The 15,866-nt window shown below is 41.1% G+C and overlaps 1 protein-coding gene across 2 annotated transcripts; it reads left to right on the top strand.

Moving 5' to 3' along the window:
• The first annotated feature begins 1,369 nt into the window (after positions 1-1,369).
• Positions 1,370-14,204, top strand: rab11fip1a (RAB11 family interacting protein 1 (class I) a). 2 transcript variants are annotated; one of them, XM_061071208.1, is made up of 6 exons: positions 1,370-2,092; positions 7,456-7,892; positions 8,020-8,902; positions 10,106-11,764; positions 12,065-12,170; positions 12,557-14,204. In XM_061071208.1, exons 1-6 carry the CDS (start codon positions 1,743-1,745, stop codon positions 12,758-12,760), a joined length of 3,639 nt encoding a protein of 1,212 aa, XP_060927191.1. In that variant the 5' UTR covers positions 1,370-1,742; the 3' UTR covers positions 12,761-14,204. The 2 variants fall into 2 exon arrangements, with proteins under 2 accessions (XP_060927191.1, XP_060927190.1); XM_061071207.1 differs by lacking the exon at positions 10,106-11,764.
• Positions 14,205-15,866: the final 1,662 nt, after the last annotated feature.

Here is a 15,866-nt window from a genome sequence, read left to right on the forward strand (position 1 = left end):
TAGAGGTGTAATTCAAACTTTCTAAATTATTATCCTCAAAATACCTGTTATTTTTAAATAGCCCTGAACAAAAGAAAAATAGGATACATTCTACTATGATGAACTCTTTAGTCACACTTGTAATTCAGGAAATTATCAGAAAATAGTGTTTCCACAATGCAACTCATTGTCACTGCTTTTTCCAATTGTCTTTGAGAGGAAGTCCTCTGTTGTGTTAACTGTAACTCTTTTTCTTATCAGCCACAACATCTATTCCATGTGAGTGTGACCTATATTGAACCTCTCATCGGAAGCAAATATAAACATTAAAATAGTCATCATGTCAAAGTACATCATACATCTGGTGTATATATTGTTAACTGAGCACACTGTCTTTCATGGCCATGGCTGAGATATCCACATGTATATTATTTGTTGTCGAGCATATGCAGAATTTTTCTTTAATTTTAACACAATAAGACACTTTTAAAAACATAACAATCAATTTTTTTAAACTTATTTAAATTTCCCAAAATACATGCTATGTTGCTAGAGAAGGGAGCACACGTCAGCAGCTTTTTCAGTCATTCACATTTTTAAATGATTTATAATTTGATGCGATTTCCATTTCTGTTTACTTTCTGAAACTTTAACTCTGTTGAGTGATCTCTATTTTGCATATTACTCGGGACAAGCCAACAAGCGCCCATGACTATGAGATGACGTGGAACATTTTCTTCTCCATTGTCCGCCCTAGAAACAATCAACCTTAAATGTAAGCCTAGAATTAAATGTGCTGCTTAATGTGTTGATGAAGGCCTAATGGATGGATCAAGTACAAGAGAACAAGAAGAGGGAGAGAGATAGTAGATGACTTGGTAGACTGATGGATTAATCTCAGGCCACTTGACATCATTTCATCAGTCATTACATGAACACACCTTTTGTTTTTGGTGTCCAAAAACAAATTATGCTTTTTAAATGTTGCATATCCAAACCATGTTTGTCTGTTACAATAAAGAAATCATTACTGCAGTGTCAGGATTAGATATTTTTTTAATATGTTCTAATTGTCATATATCATTCAAGAAACTTAACTAAACTAAGCCTTACTATAGTTTTACACTCTAAATATAGGGAGAAAAACAGAATTCATCTTCCGTCCTGTGCTTCATGAACATGGCTGGCCTCAGTTCAGTGTTTGCTGCTTCTGTATCCGACTCCTCTGGGACTTTTAAACGAGTCAACTGATTCCCGATCAGTGGCTGATATTACGAGTTAACGGTCCGCCATGTTCCAACGCCCGCCTCCTCCACCAGCCAATCACCGACGCGCCTCACAACACTGAGAGAAATATCATCCAATCGCCTGGCGTTCTGTGTGTCCTGGATGGGAACTGACAACATCAGGGAAGTGAAGTGAGGAACTCAGCCGAGGACAAGCAGCGTCGTTGTGTCTTCGCCTCTTTCTGGAGTCAGTGTCCCCGCAGTGATGTCATGGTGCCGTCACACAGGCCGCTAGTGACGTCGAGTGTGTGTTAACTCAACTTAAAAACTTTCCACTCGGCGGAGGGAGACGTGTTACGTCACCAGCCGGAGCTTCCTGAACCGGAGTCAGCTCGGTAACAGGAACCCACAGCGGCAGAGGACGGAGAAGGTGAAGTAAACACAGCCCAGGGAGGAGGTTCCCCAGCGGCCCCACTGTGTCAGAGACCTCTAAGACCACCCGGATTCCCTTTGGTTCATCTACACGGGGGTTACACCATGTCTCTGGTGGACCAGAGCCAGCAGTGGTTCCCCACCAGCGTCCAGGTAACGGTGCACCAGGCTCGAAACCTGCGCGTCAAGGGGAAAAATGGCACCAACGACTCGTACGCCATCATGCAGGTGGCCAAAGACAAGTTCTCCACCTCAGTGGCCGAGAAGAGCGTGGCTCCGGTGTGGAAGGAGGAGGCTTCGTTCGACCTGCCGCTCTTCCACCCGGGCAACGCCGAGCGGTGCACCCTGCACGTCATCGTGATGCACCGGGCCCAGGTGGGACTGGACAAGTTCCTGGGTCAAGCTGTGGTCAACCTGCTGGATCTCCATGACGACAGGTCCCGGACCAAGACCGAGTAAGTCCGCGCTGTGAGGTGGGCCTCATGCGGTCATCCCTCATGAGACCACTGTTCCCCTGGGTCACAGGATCAAGTGTCTAGTCCGGATAATGTCTGATAACCTCATTTCACATGTGTCGCAGCGGGGATCATGTACAGAGAGAAACTAAAACACCATCCACATAACTTTAGTATCAGTTCAAAAGTTCACTGTAATGTAGACTACACCACACACGTTACAGCCAGAGGAACCGCTTCTCTTCTGATAAATAGTTTGAGTTCAGACTGACAAAACTTCCTTTTTTTTAAATGTCCACATCCTTAGTGGTTTAATATATACAAAACAATGACATTGTTTTTTCTACACGTTTGTGTTTGGTTTTTAAGTGGAAAGCATTAACACAATTTCTGTGGCTTATATGAAAACCAGCCCAAAGGTATTTTACTGTCCTATAAATACGATGTAGATCTTAGATATTCACCAAAACATTGAACATTAAATGTTGTAGAACACCACACATAAACTCCATAACAGTCTTTGACTTGCTTCACACTTTGAAAAGACTGAATTATATATTAATCCTTTTTTATTTTCATTACATTGATATAAGTTGATACGTTTTATTCATGGGAGAAAAGAATACACAGTGTACACATCAAATATTATGATCTCAAAATGGAGTTTAAAAAGAACATGGACATGGTGATGAGCTCACTTTACCCTCCCTCCTCTTATCAGTGTCTGGAAGGAAAAACAGAAACCAGGCAGTTGGTGGGAAAATTAACCAAAATAAGTCTCCTCTCAGCTTCCTTCTGTCTTTCCTATCCCCGCTGGGCCACACCTCAAACGTTTGGCTGAGGCTTTTACTTCATGATCTGGTGTGAAGCCAACTCTGTTACTGGCAGCTTGGTTATTGAAGCCTTTCTGGAGATTTTTTGTTTTGTTTTTTTTCTCCTACTGCTGCTGTTACTTCTGCACAGTCCTTTGGGTTATTTGGCAGTTAACAGTATTTGCTCACACCCTGATGTGTTAAATGAGTCAGAGTGACTATTATGGTGTGACGTAACATGGGTGTAACGTTGGCGTAACACGACTCAAAATAAAACATTTTCATTTGCGTTGTATTAGGATATACACACCCCTTTTGTAAGATACATTTTCAATATGAAGATGGCTTCATATAGAAACTGTAAACTGTATCTTACCCTGGTAATTCCCTCCCAATATAGTTCTTAAATATATTTAGTTTTGTGCTTCTGAATTGACCTTTGGTAAAGCCTGAGTGAGCGTGGGATTGTGAGCTCTCACTAAACACCTAACCAAGGCAGGTCCTGACATGGTGCTGGAATGACCTCATTCACTTATTTATCACCATCATATCTGAAATGTCATCTTGATATTGAACGGCAAGTGTTTCCCCTTCAACAGCAGAGCACCATGGCTGTCCGTGCTAGGCCTCCTCTTTCCGTCTCCTTTCAGATCCAACATGCAGGCTGGGTATTGGATGTTGCTGTTGTCGCCTGAAAGCGTGGTGTTAAATTACTGTCCTGCTTCCTTGTACGACTGATACAGGGTGTGACATTGAGGACTTTGTTGTTCTGTTGAAAGGGAACTCTGCAGTTGCCTCTAATACAGAAGATTGCATTCGAGAGGAAATGAGGTTATAACGCCACACATTTGGTCATCAGACAAATAAGATCAAGAACTTGGAAAAATGTAATTGAAATGGTTAGTGTTAGTTATAATAAGTTATTTAAAGTTATCTAAAGCTTAGATTTCACTGTACAACTGACTTACTACTCACATTTGCATGATAAATAGAAAATTGATTAGCCTGTAGGTCTATAAATTGTCAGAAAGTTACAAATATAGCCTTAAGAGTTTAAAGTGATGGTTTGTGATGTTTATCTAACCGTCTGCTGGACCTCCAATGTTTTGATTTAGGCAATGTGTCATACCATTGTTAATGAGGGATTGTGCTGCTTCAGACATTGTGTCCTACAGAAAAAGAAAATTGTAAAAAAAAATCTAAAATTTGCATTGTCACAATTTCTTGTTTAAACCCCAAAGCAAAAATCTCACAATTTAAAGATTGAAGATATAAAGATTTGGAAATGATTGCTTAAAACATGACTAAACCAATTCATGCATCATAAAAATAGTTGGTGAAGATACTGGATCAGCTCCAGTAGTGTCAGAGCTGTTGTTCAGGGTCAGATTTATTAGTTCAGACAACAGAGCCACAATATTTGTTTTATAATCAGTGGTACTAAAAATAAATCGCTCAGTGACGTACGACTTGTGTTCACCCAGTGTCAGAGTCACCTTCAGTGAGTCCAAACAAAATATCAGCCCTGGCTTTAAGAATAGTGATTAAAAAAAAGTAATAAATCTTCTCAAATTAGTTATCTCTGAGTTTTAAACAATGTTTCAGTGGAATCTATCTATGTTTTACTCTATTTACACTATGTTGTTTTAATGGTTGAGTTAATTCTGCAGAGCACCAGTAGGGTAAACACAGGCTTGTTAATCATTACGCATGTAATGCCCTTGTCAGTTGCCAAAGGGAACCTGTACAGCAGGACCAGTTTGCATCAGACGTGACAGAACATGCACACCCTGTCAGCCTTTTAAAAACTTTCATAATCTATTGTATTGTTAGAGTCAGCTTAAATGCGTACTCTGACATAATAGGTAAGAACAACAAGGTCAGTTTCTTGATTGGCTTGATCTCTGTCCTCGTAGGTAGACTTGGTTAATGATTGTTTGACATGGCAGGCTGGGTTCAGGGTTGGAAACAAGGAGTGTTTGAATTATACGCAGCGTAAAATTCATTACCTCGCGTACAGAGCATCACCTCCCTGCTTGTTTGAAAGTGTTTGAGGAATGTTGGTTCACTCCCATGCTGGTTTCCTGACTGTTATCTCTATAAGAGCATGTCTGGAAGTCTGAGCGATGTCACCAAAATAAATGCTGCAGATCGTAAACTCCACATGAACCGCTGTTAACTGCTTGATCACTGTCACTTTTTAAAAATACTTAATTACAATTTTCAGGGACACAACAAAGTGTTGACAGGACATATAATACAAAGAGAATTTTACTTGAACAATACCTAACAACAATCAAAACAAAAGCAAAAAAGCTGCCACACGGATTACACAATTACATATATGTAAACTGAAAATTGAATCCAAAAGCTATACAGAGATTGGCAAAACCACAAAAGGGTCAAAAGTGAACCCTCAGCAGAGCCACATTTATCACATTGAGAAGAGACTGATGGGAAAATGCGGTACAGCTTCGTTTTTGAGTAGTGCAGTCTATGCACAACTTCGTTCACTGTCACTTTTATATTTGCATTCAGTAATAGATATTCTCAGGATACTCCTCATTATTTCCCTTAAAGTTAGATCAATTCTTACCGGGACCTACATACAGTTTTATTCTACAAAATGATTAAATAGGAATTCATCTTTACTATGAGTGAAATAGTTTAAGTGACCCTCTGTGAATAAAAGGAGTTCAGAAGAGGAAAGGGTCACCATAATGGGCGCCTCGTCTACAGTATTAAAGGGATAGTTCGCCCAAAAATTTAAATTCACTAATTATCTTCTCGCGACAATGCTGATGGAGGGGGTTGGTGAAGTGTTTCCACAAAACACTTTTGGAGTTTCAGAGGCAAACAGTATTGCAGCCAAATCCAATACAATTGAAGTAACTGGATCAATTCTTCCAATGTAACCAAAACATAAAATGCCTCCAAGCCATGACTTTCAATTTCAACTCGAAACGAGGTCATTCACACCAACAATTGATCCCCAGTTACCTCGGTTGTATTAGATTTGGCTGCAACACTGTTTACCACTGAAACTTTGACAGTGTTTTGTGAAGATAAACACTTAACCCACCCCTCCACTGGCATTGTGGTGAGTAGATAATGAGTGAATTTTAATTTTCCAGTGAACTATCCCTATAATGCGTCTATTCATAGCAAGGCTTTAATTACACAAGCTGAAAGCATCTGTATGTAATGGTGCTAATTAGGGATGTCACGAGAACCGATACCTACGATACCTGTCGATACTAAGATAACAAAACGATGCCGATGCCCAAGTTTTTGAAGTACCGTAGGCACCGTCAGCTTCGATGCCAGCAGCTGTTAGCAACTTAGCATTAGCATCGGTGCTGTGCCAGTCGACGTTTACACCTCGACTTGTTTATTAAAAAGGCACAAAGAGTCGGGTATGGAAGTACTTTGCGTTTGACGCCGGGTTTACACCGGACACAGAAGCAACGCCGCCGCGCTAATCCCTACCGCGCCGGCACATGGTTGTTTACACCGGAAGCTGAAGCGGCGCATGGGAGTGGATTGGAGCCAGCTGTTATTTAAGGCTTGGTGCTGCGCTTATGAGTCGCTTTGGCGTCAGGTGTAAACCCGGCGTGAGGCAGGTGACCGTGGCATTATCATTTAATGCATAACGTGTCTCACAACAAAGCGTCACTCACATGCGTCCGCAACTACCGTATAACCCTCAGTATATCCGCAGCGCAAGCACATTGAACTACCGTATATGACATTAACAACATCCAAATAATGCACTTTTTTTTTACCGTGGTATCGAAATTGGCATCGAGAATCGTGTTATTTTACTGGTATTGGCACCGACTACTGAATTTTTGGTATCGTGACACCCCTAGTGCTAATGGCTTGTTTTGGCATGGTTTTAGACAGGGCTCTCCAGAATTCTCCTACCTTCCCCTTACAGACAATAAGTGCTGATGCTGTACAACACAAAGGACATAGTTTGGGGGGGCGGCGGTGTGGGAACAAAGCTGTAATTGTCAGGCTGTATCTGTGGTTTGCATGGTCTGACCAACAGGAACTGGAACAAGCCATGAAGGTTAATGAAACCTTTCAGTCTCAGGTTGAATGAGACGCAGCACATGAACTCAAACTGATATGATATATTTGGAATCCAGTAAAAAGCGATTGTTTATCATTTCTGCTTGATTAACAATGGATTGGTAATTAATCACAAATGTTGTTGATTAATTTTGTGTCAAACCGCTATTAATTGAAAATGTCAATTTCACATAACAAACAAGCTGAATCAGAAACGGTCAGTTAACACTGTTTTAATTTAACTAGACTGAAATTATTTTGCCTGTGTCCTGCACATGTTAACCTGTATGAGTCATGTAGTTTGTATCCAATGTAATATGTAATACCAATCCACATGCTACCTTTTGCAATGTAGCAAATTGTGCAGTGGGAAATTCTGAAAGTTTGATAATTTTATTAATTCTAAAGACAGTTTCTCTGGTCTTGCAAAAAGTTTCAATTCAACCCCTTGTTTATTTATTTATTTCTCTGCAGTTGGTTCAAGCTGGTGGACAAGTCTGGCAAAGCAGATAAGGTGCGAGGGGAAGTGCTGCTAGATATGAAGTTCATGAGAAACAACATGTCGGCCAGCATGTTTGACCTTTCCATGCAAGACAAACCACGCTCACGCATGTCCAAGCTGAAGGACAAAGTCCGTGGAAAGAAGAAGGACGGCTTCTCTGACTCTGCCTCAGCCATCGTTCCCTCTGTCAGCCAGGTCCTCACTGACAGTGACGGAGATGCTGATGTTCAGTCCCTCAATCAGTCTCCAGGAGTGAAAAAGAAATCAAAGCTCAAATCCCTCTTTGGCCCTAAATCCAACTTGCATCGTAACATTTCACAGTCTATGTCTACACTGGGGGTTCTTCCTGAGAAGAACTCATCTCTTAGTGGCAGCCGCTCATCTGGCCTCAATGTTGACTCACCTGAAGGTAACATAACCTTTCTGCACTCAGTGTGCTCTGTCTGTGGATAGTTCTGTCTTTCTTCTGCTGCACAGTGCAAGTTATGTAAGTTATGTGGGTTTTTTATCAGTCTTCTCTGTTTCTCTTCCCACAGTGAAGAAGAAATTCAAATTCCTGGGACACAAGCGATCAGGCAGCTCTGACAGCAAAGTGTCTCAGGGTCCTTTCTCCCTACTGGGTCGCTCCAAGCAGAGCAACAGTGACCAGAACAACTTTTGCGTCAACGGCAATCATGTGTACACAGAGGAGACGGAGTCAAAGAGTGGATCAACTCTCAGTCTGAACAGCTCAGGCCAAGGCTCTATTGGAGATATCCACAAACACACCTCTGATGCCTCTGGCTCTGAATCAACAGACAGAGCTATACTGGAGCAACAGCGCCATCAAGAGGAGGGAGAGAGACGGCAAGCAGAAGAGAAGCACCTAGCCGAAGCAAAGAGGGTGGAGGAAGAGGAGAAATACAGGGCAGATGCCAGGAGATTGCAGGAGGAAGAGGAGCGCAGATATCAAGAGGAGCAGGAGAGGAGCAGAAAATTCCACGAGGATGAAGCAAGGAGGACGAAACAGAGGGAGGAGGAAGAGAAAAGAAAGCAAGAGGAAGAGCATGGGATGCGACAAGCAGCGGAGAATCAGAGGCTCGAGGAGGAGCGTCGCAATTCGGAGGAGCAGAAAAAACAGGAGGAGGCTTCCATGAGTGACAGGCTGTCAACTCTGTTCGGAATGATCAGAAAGAAGGAGGATAAAAAAGAGGAGGTGCAGCAGCAAACTAAAGAGGAGTTGCCTGAAACATCCCCTCGCAGTAACTCCAGCAGTCTTGATCAACCGATCTCCCCCCAGCCCAATAACCCATTTGAAGAGATTCCTCTCAGCAGTAATGAGAGTCCAGCTGATCTCCAGAAATCCAGCCGTAATCCTCAAACCCCCTCTGCCATGGTCTTCCTCAACCGCACTGCCAAAGTGTCTGCAGTCAAACCCAGGTATGACTTATTTTCCTATTGTTGCATTATATGCTCATAATAAAGTATTGATGTTGTTACATCATTGCTGGGATGCTATTGCTTCACCATTCTTAGACTTGCGTGACTGGAATTTGACCAGTACCTGCACATACCGACGCATTTTAAGTACTATGTGCGTCATATTTAACATAACAGCAAAGCACAAAGAAGAGTTTTTTTCTTTCTCTTCTCTGTTATCTGGTCATCACTTACACACACAACGTCTTACTTTAGAAATCCCACATAGTTTGCTCTGGTTACAAAGTGTCTTCATGTACCAAGATGTCAACACTGAAACTTGGAACTTCCACTACTCTCCGCCCTGTTTCTGTTCCTGGTGCCTCAACCTGTTGTTTAACCAAAGCTCTGAATTCCACCTTGTAGTTGACTGACGGGTTTGACCAGTTTGGTCTCAGCACAGAGGAGAAGTGGGGTGTGGCTTGAGCTTGTGAAGATGTTGTGGAGCAGGTTGTGAACTCCTCATAAGGAGGGAAGCAGCCACTGTGTGACTTTCTGGGTGATTCGTTTTTAGTTTTAATGGTGTTTTTTCTAACCTTCTTGTGGACTGGATTGGCTGTTTAATTCTTGGAATGGTTACGGTAAGAAGCTGGTTTCTGCTGTTGTCATGGTTTTTACATTGGTCCTCATTTTCGAGGAAGTTTGCTCAATGGCAGATTAATTGTATTATTTAGTAGTGTTGTTTATTTTATTACATTCTGATGCCATGTTGGACTATCAAGTACGATCAAAGTTTCAAAATCTTACAGCAGAAAATTCACATTGTGCTCAACAATTTGGACAGCTAAAAATAGAAACAGTACCCGCATGAAGTGAATATCAGATGTACTGTCTGTAGTTTGGCTGTTAACACTAAACAGTGCAGCATTTTATGTGAGCTTGTCATATTTAAGAGACCTTTCTTAACTGCTATATCATTAAGTTTGTCGTCACAGATGAAATATTCTTAGTTTAATAAGGTTTGAGTAGTCATGAAGTGAGTATTGATTTTTAAGCGCTACATTATGTGCGTTTGTAAATGGAAAATCTAATTGTTTTTATTGACTGACTTCTAGACATGTGAGATTCAAGTTATATTGGTGACGGGTTGTACATTGGTGGAAGTGACTTCAGATAATGTGATGGTCACACTGACCCGTAGGCCTTTGTTTCACTCCTTGGCAGATTGGTTCAAATTCTGGAGTCTGAACCCCCTGAAATCCCCAGTCAGCTGTGTCCTTCCCCAGCCGCCTCTGAGTCCACCCTCTCTAGTGTCCCGTCTGAGCCCCCTGATAGTTTCTCCAACTTCCACTCATCCTTGCCTCCACCGAACGTAAGCAATAGCCTGTCTGGTTCCCCTCGTGGGAGCACAGAGGATTTGTCATCTGTGGAATCTGAGGGATCTTCACCCACCATGGCGGACAAGAAGAAAATAGCCCCCCTGTCACCTACGTATCATCCACATGGGAACCAAACAGGAGGAAATCCCATTCCTGTCAGAGAGATGTCTATACCACTTCCTGATTATGAATCCCTCTTCCCAAAGAAGAGGCACGGAGTAAAAGGAGAAACTCGGTGGGATCATATTATCGCTGAGGTCAATCAGAAACAAAGGGACACTTCACCTGAACTTCTGGGTCCAGAGATGAGTGTGGATGGCCCAGTGGAGCATGATCAGAGTCCTAGGTCGTTCACATCGCAAGAGAATCCTGCCATGAGGCCTTATCAAATACAACCTGAGCAAACCAAACCTATGTCGTTAAAGAAGGCAGCGGCACCAGCTCCCCCTAAATCAATTGGTCAAAGCCAGTACACTGCCCAGCAGTCTGGCATGAGACCTAACCCGTCTGCAGTGCAGGGACCGAGAAACACTGACTTAGCAAGCAGAGACGGTCTCTCTGGGATGGCCAGGGAGGGAGCGAGGAAGGCGTTGCAGCCATCACCCGCAGCTACACTTGCACCCAGACCAAGTATCCAAATGGATACAAGTCCACCAGAAGATCAGCAGAAAGAAGCACCTACGGCCAAACCCAGACAGAGGGCTAGCGGCAAAGAGCCAACAGAGAAAGAAGTTTCTGCTGCAGACCAGAACAGTAATGCCCCAACATTATTTAGTCAGAGTGTGAGAAGCATGGACAAAAAGAGTGGGCAGGCAAAGGAAAACTTGGTAGAGTTTGACCCGCTCCCCAGGACTGAGCTTCGATCCAAAGACACGTGGGCACAGCACAGGCAGAAGCAGAAGCAGGAAGTTGACAACATTTTGACTGGCAACATCCAGAAACAACAGAAACCTGAAATTCAGGGAATGACAGCCAATGATTTTGATAAAATTTTTAGTCAGGATAAGCCAACAGATCCCTTTGCCAGTTTTAGTCGCAGCAATTCAAACAACCAGAGTCCAAAAAGAAAAGACTCAGAGCAAGCGGGCTTTCATGCTTTTCAAAGAAAGAATTCACAGAGACGGAGTCTTACATCAAAAACTCCCCCGGAAGATAAAGGTCTCCAGTCTCAACAAGAGTCAGCATCTAAAGAAGGAACAACCAAAATGGCAGCTAAGCAAGACCTCGTCACAAACGATGTCAGGAAGGAGCCTTTCGCACTTCAGCCTCAAGCTGACGTGAAGACCCAGAGCGGTTTTTACAAAGAAGAGGATCAGTTTGGAGCTGAACCTTTTGCTGTTCCCTCTGCATTGACTTCCTCTGAGGCCCTCCAGGCTATTACGGAGGAACCAGGGGCTCTGTCTGGGGGAAAGACATTTTTGCAAAAGTGGGTCTCACCGTCTGAGGTTCAGCCTGTCAGTGCTCAGAATAGCAATGGAGGTGGGCAAGCCTTAACGGCACGCAGGTGAGATTGAAGAGGCTCCTTACAAAGAATACTTTTGTGGACTGTTTATCTAGATTTTCACATGGCTGCTGTTGTTTTATTGGGAGGCAGATAAGGTCTTAGGGTTTACTTTGGGAGAGACTGCTTTGAGAGCTTGTGATTTCTTGGCTTCTTTTCCTCATTTTGGGTTAAATTCTGAAAAGTGCACATTGGATCACAGTGAAATGATTAGCAAGATTCGCAAAACACTAGAGGAAATTGTGAATGTGAAATTGTGATCTCTTTCTGTGCTTGATGATAATGTGTGTGCTTTCTTTACAGGCCTCACCCTGTGAAGCCCCTGACCTCAGTTGAGAGCCAATATGCTACCAGCACCAAAACTGGGAAAGAGATAAAGGTCCGGGACAGTACATCGGGAAAGATTAAGGTACTGTCATGACATAAATAACATTTAACCTTTTTTAAGGTAATTCTGAAAAATCTTCATGGACTTTAGATATTACCTTAATGACAAAATGTCAGTTGCGGTTGACAGCCTTATTTTTTTCCCCTGGAACCTGGAGTTTGAACCCAATTCATGACAAAAAGTCCAGTCATTATGTGTTTAACCGTTGTCTGTAATAGAGGAAAACTCCATTTGCTCATAAGGTGATTTGGCTGAAAGATACAGAAAAGCCAAGTAAAGTTGCGATATAATTGTCTTTCAAATCTCTGTTGAAACATTCTTGAGCGTATTCTCTCCAATGAGTCATTACTGTTCAATTAAATCAATAAATAGTTATAAACTGTATTTACCTTTGCCGTGTCCCGCAGGTGGCAGACCCATTAGACAGTGGACCTTACACTCAGCTCACCCAGGGGGAGTTGATCTCACTGGTGGTGAGGCAGCAAACAGACCTGTCCAAGAAAGACGCCAAAATTGGGGAGCTGGAAGAGTACATCGACAACCTGGTGGTCCGAGTCATCGAGGAGAAACCCAGTATCCTGCAAGCCTTAAACGCAGCCAAGCAGGCGTAAGGCCGTGGCTGCTCAAATGACAGAGGCCCACTCGGGGACCCAGTTTTGTCTTTCTTGTGCGAGTTTGTACGGTTGTCACTGTGTCATCGTGTTCTCTCAGTGCAGATTGTCACTGAGGGAGACGATCTCCATGAAGGTCTTAGAGCATATGCACTTTCTTTAACTTTCAGAGTCAGATGTTTTTTCACAATGCTGGAAAATGTCTCTGAACTAATAATTACTTCATAACAAGCAAGTGAAAATCTTTATACAAGCAGATGAATGTATTTGTTTCGACACTAAGGTACTGGAATTTGCTTTTAATTGTTACATGAAAATATTTTCATTATCTTGATTTATATTTCATACTTGATTAGAACTCGGGTTGAGCGTTATTTAATATACTTAATGAGAAGAAAGGTTTTCTCTTACTCTGGCCTTTTTCATTTTTACTCTTCACACTTAGTGTAACTTGATGCATGACCATATACTCAACCACATACGACCATTCCAAATACATGCTCCATCTTGTTAAGGTCAGACTTTATTAGTATTGTCTTGTAAATATATTTGCAGTACATTTAATCGGCTGTCCTGCAAATATTAACTAGGATTTTTGCCCTCATGAGCTTTATATTTAGATTATGTAAAAAAAACAAGTGCACATTTCTCTTTCTTTTGCCTCCTTCACTTACGTCTTATTTTACTGTGTTTCTTAGTCCATTTAGCAGATGTTCAACATTCCTCACATGTTTAACTCACCACAGTTGAATGTCAGCTGGTCTTCCAGGCCTTAAAGTATATTGTGCCTACACTTTTGCTTCAAAGAGGTTTCTATTTAGAAAACCATGAAATCAATAAAAGCAACAAGCTACCAAATACTGTACATCCTTTGAATAACACAACAGTTTTTTCCTCTCGTTTATGTGGTTGTAATCTAGCCGGTGCACTATGTGGAAAATATAATATTATGCAAGAAATATTACAGATTAAGTTTCTTTAATAATAATTTAAGACTTTGATCGTTTTGATATTTGTGTTCTATTTATATAAAATAAAAATACAGAAATGATTAAAACCTAATCATCAGGGGAACAGTCGCAGAGTCCGTAATAACCAGCATGGTCTTTGTATTTGAACTACAATCATGAACGAAAACCTGCATCTTTGCCTTCACATTATAATCCTCTTTGATGTCTTGGCAGAAAATAAAGCAATATTACATTTTCAGAATGTGAAAGCTGTGCCTTCAAAATCTTTTTCATTACTTTAATGTTTGCTGGATGGAGAGTCTTTGGCTCCATCTCTTCTTTTACTGTGGCGAGAACACAAACAATGTGCAGAATGTACAGTTGATATTTCCTGATGTTTGTCCGACATGAAAATAATCATTCAATCAATGTCAAACTTCTCAAAGGAGTGATGCTGATTTTAAATTTAAATAAAGACACCAGTTATTTCACCAGACTGTTGTATTTGAGATTGCTTACAGTTATAACGTGTACATTTTCAAAGAAAGCAACACTCGTAAATGAAATGTTAATCTTCACAGCACATCGTTTAATAAGCCTTAAAAAAAAATTGCATGTTGTCTTGTGTGTATTTTTTAAAGGTTTTTCCCACTACCTGTCCGTTCAGATCATATTCAGTTCAGATGTTGTGTTTAAAAAATGTATCAAGATTCCTGTATACAAATATACAAAAATAAAAGTTTTAAAAGGGAAATAAAAATGCAAGACTGTTTATTTGTGAGTATTGGATAAGTTTGGTGAGGGATAGATTTGTTATCAGCAACAGATTCTACTTTAAAATGACAAAAGCAACAATTAATTGATCAAGAAGTTTATATAAAGACTGATGTACTTTAGTTTATTACTCAGTGTCACAGACCTCCATTCTTATCCAAAAAACGAGTACTTATGCACCCAATCCACAGATGGAAATAGTTCCAGACAAATTCACAATTTACTCAGTGTGTGATTTTTACATAAAACTATAGGGAAATTATCTCGTCCTCTATTAACAAAAAGAAATCATATATTTTTTGACCCATTTAAAAGTATCTGGTCTTAATTAGTAAAGAATGGGCTCGATGATAAGACCCACAGAAAGGCCTGGGAACTATATGAGTATTGAGAGAGATGATTTGATGCACTGTTGGTTTAGGTTTTTTCATGAGATCTGTTAACAATTATAAAAATGCAAAATGATGCCAAACTTACCTCTGTAATCAAGTAAGTCAATATTTTAAATCTGTGAAAAGAGGAGTTGTCTTTCATGGTCCACACACAAAAGCAATCATAAAACAAGATTTCTACAATGAACAAGCCTCATGTAAAATACACTATTTTAGAAAACAGAGAAGTTAAATCTTATTTTTTTTAAACCATGCTACTCTACGCGATTGCATTTGTTTTTTAAGGACACATGGCAGTTGACTGTGTTGAGGTTGAAAGTGGAACTCCACTGATTTTACATAATCTGTATTATACTATAATCTGTTTACATGTCTTCCGGAGAACAACTGCTTGTGCAAAAAAATGTTGTCTAAAGCCTTTTGTGGCTCCAGAGGGAGCTGCAAAGAATATAATCAGTTCCCTTGAATGATGTCAGTTGAGTCAATATGTCTGAAGAATGCAGCGAGCATTACAAACACCTGTGACCTTCTCTCTATCTCTGTAACTAGAGATCTGCATTAGCCTTTAATAGTAACACATGAATATTCCATCTGAACAGTCAGAGGTCAACAAGTAAAGAGACTGCACATCGACTGTTGGCAATATAAAGATGGACGACTTGTCCCTACTTCCTCCCACTATCCAGATATGAAGCCGTATATCCCAGATACAAATGCATCTTACGCCAGAATGTGTTGGTGAGGGTGGATGGAGCCACACTGATTCACACGCTTGACCAATAACGGGTCAGTCTCAGCCGTCAATCATGACGTTTCACAGCATTTTTATAACAGCAAATAACTAATGAATTCCAAGCGTAATGGAAATGTTTACACTGGAAGCAACTTCAGTGTGCTTAAATCCACCTAAAATGACAAAAAACACCTTTGAGAAACCTTCATTTGACATGTACTTTTTACTTTGGTCCATGTCCCATCCTCTAACGTGGA

This window comes from Limanda limanda, chromosome 5 (genome assembly GCF_963576545.1).
Source record: "Limanda limanda chromosome 5, fLimLim1.1, whole genome shotgun sequence".
In the NCBI taxonomy this organism is placed as follows: Eukaryota; Metazoa; Chordata; class Actinopteri; order Pleuronectiformes; family Pleuronectidae; genus Limanda; species Limanda limanda.

Coding starts and splice junctions, on each gene's coding strand:
- rab11fip1a (XM_061071208.1), top strand. CDS start 1,743: ATGTCTCTGGTGGACCAGAGCCAGCAGTGGTTCCCCACCAGCGTCCAG. Junction 8,903..10,105: donor GTGTCTGCAGTCAAACCCAG/GTATGACTTATT, acceptor ACTCCTTGGCAG/ATTGGTTCAAATTCTGGAGT. Junction 11,765..12,064: donor CAAGCCTTAACGGCACGCAG/GTGAGATTGAAG, acceptor CTTTCTTTACAG/GCCTCACCCTGTGAAGCCCC.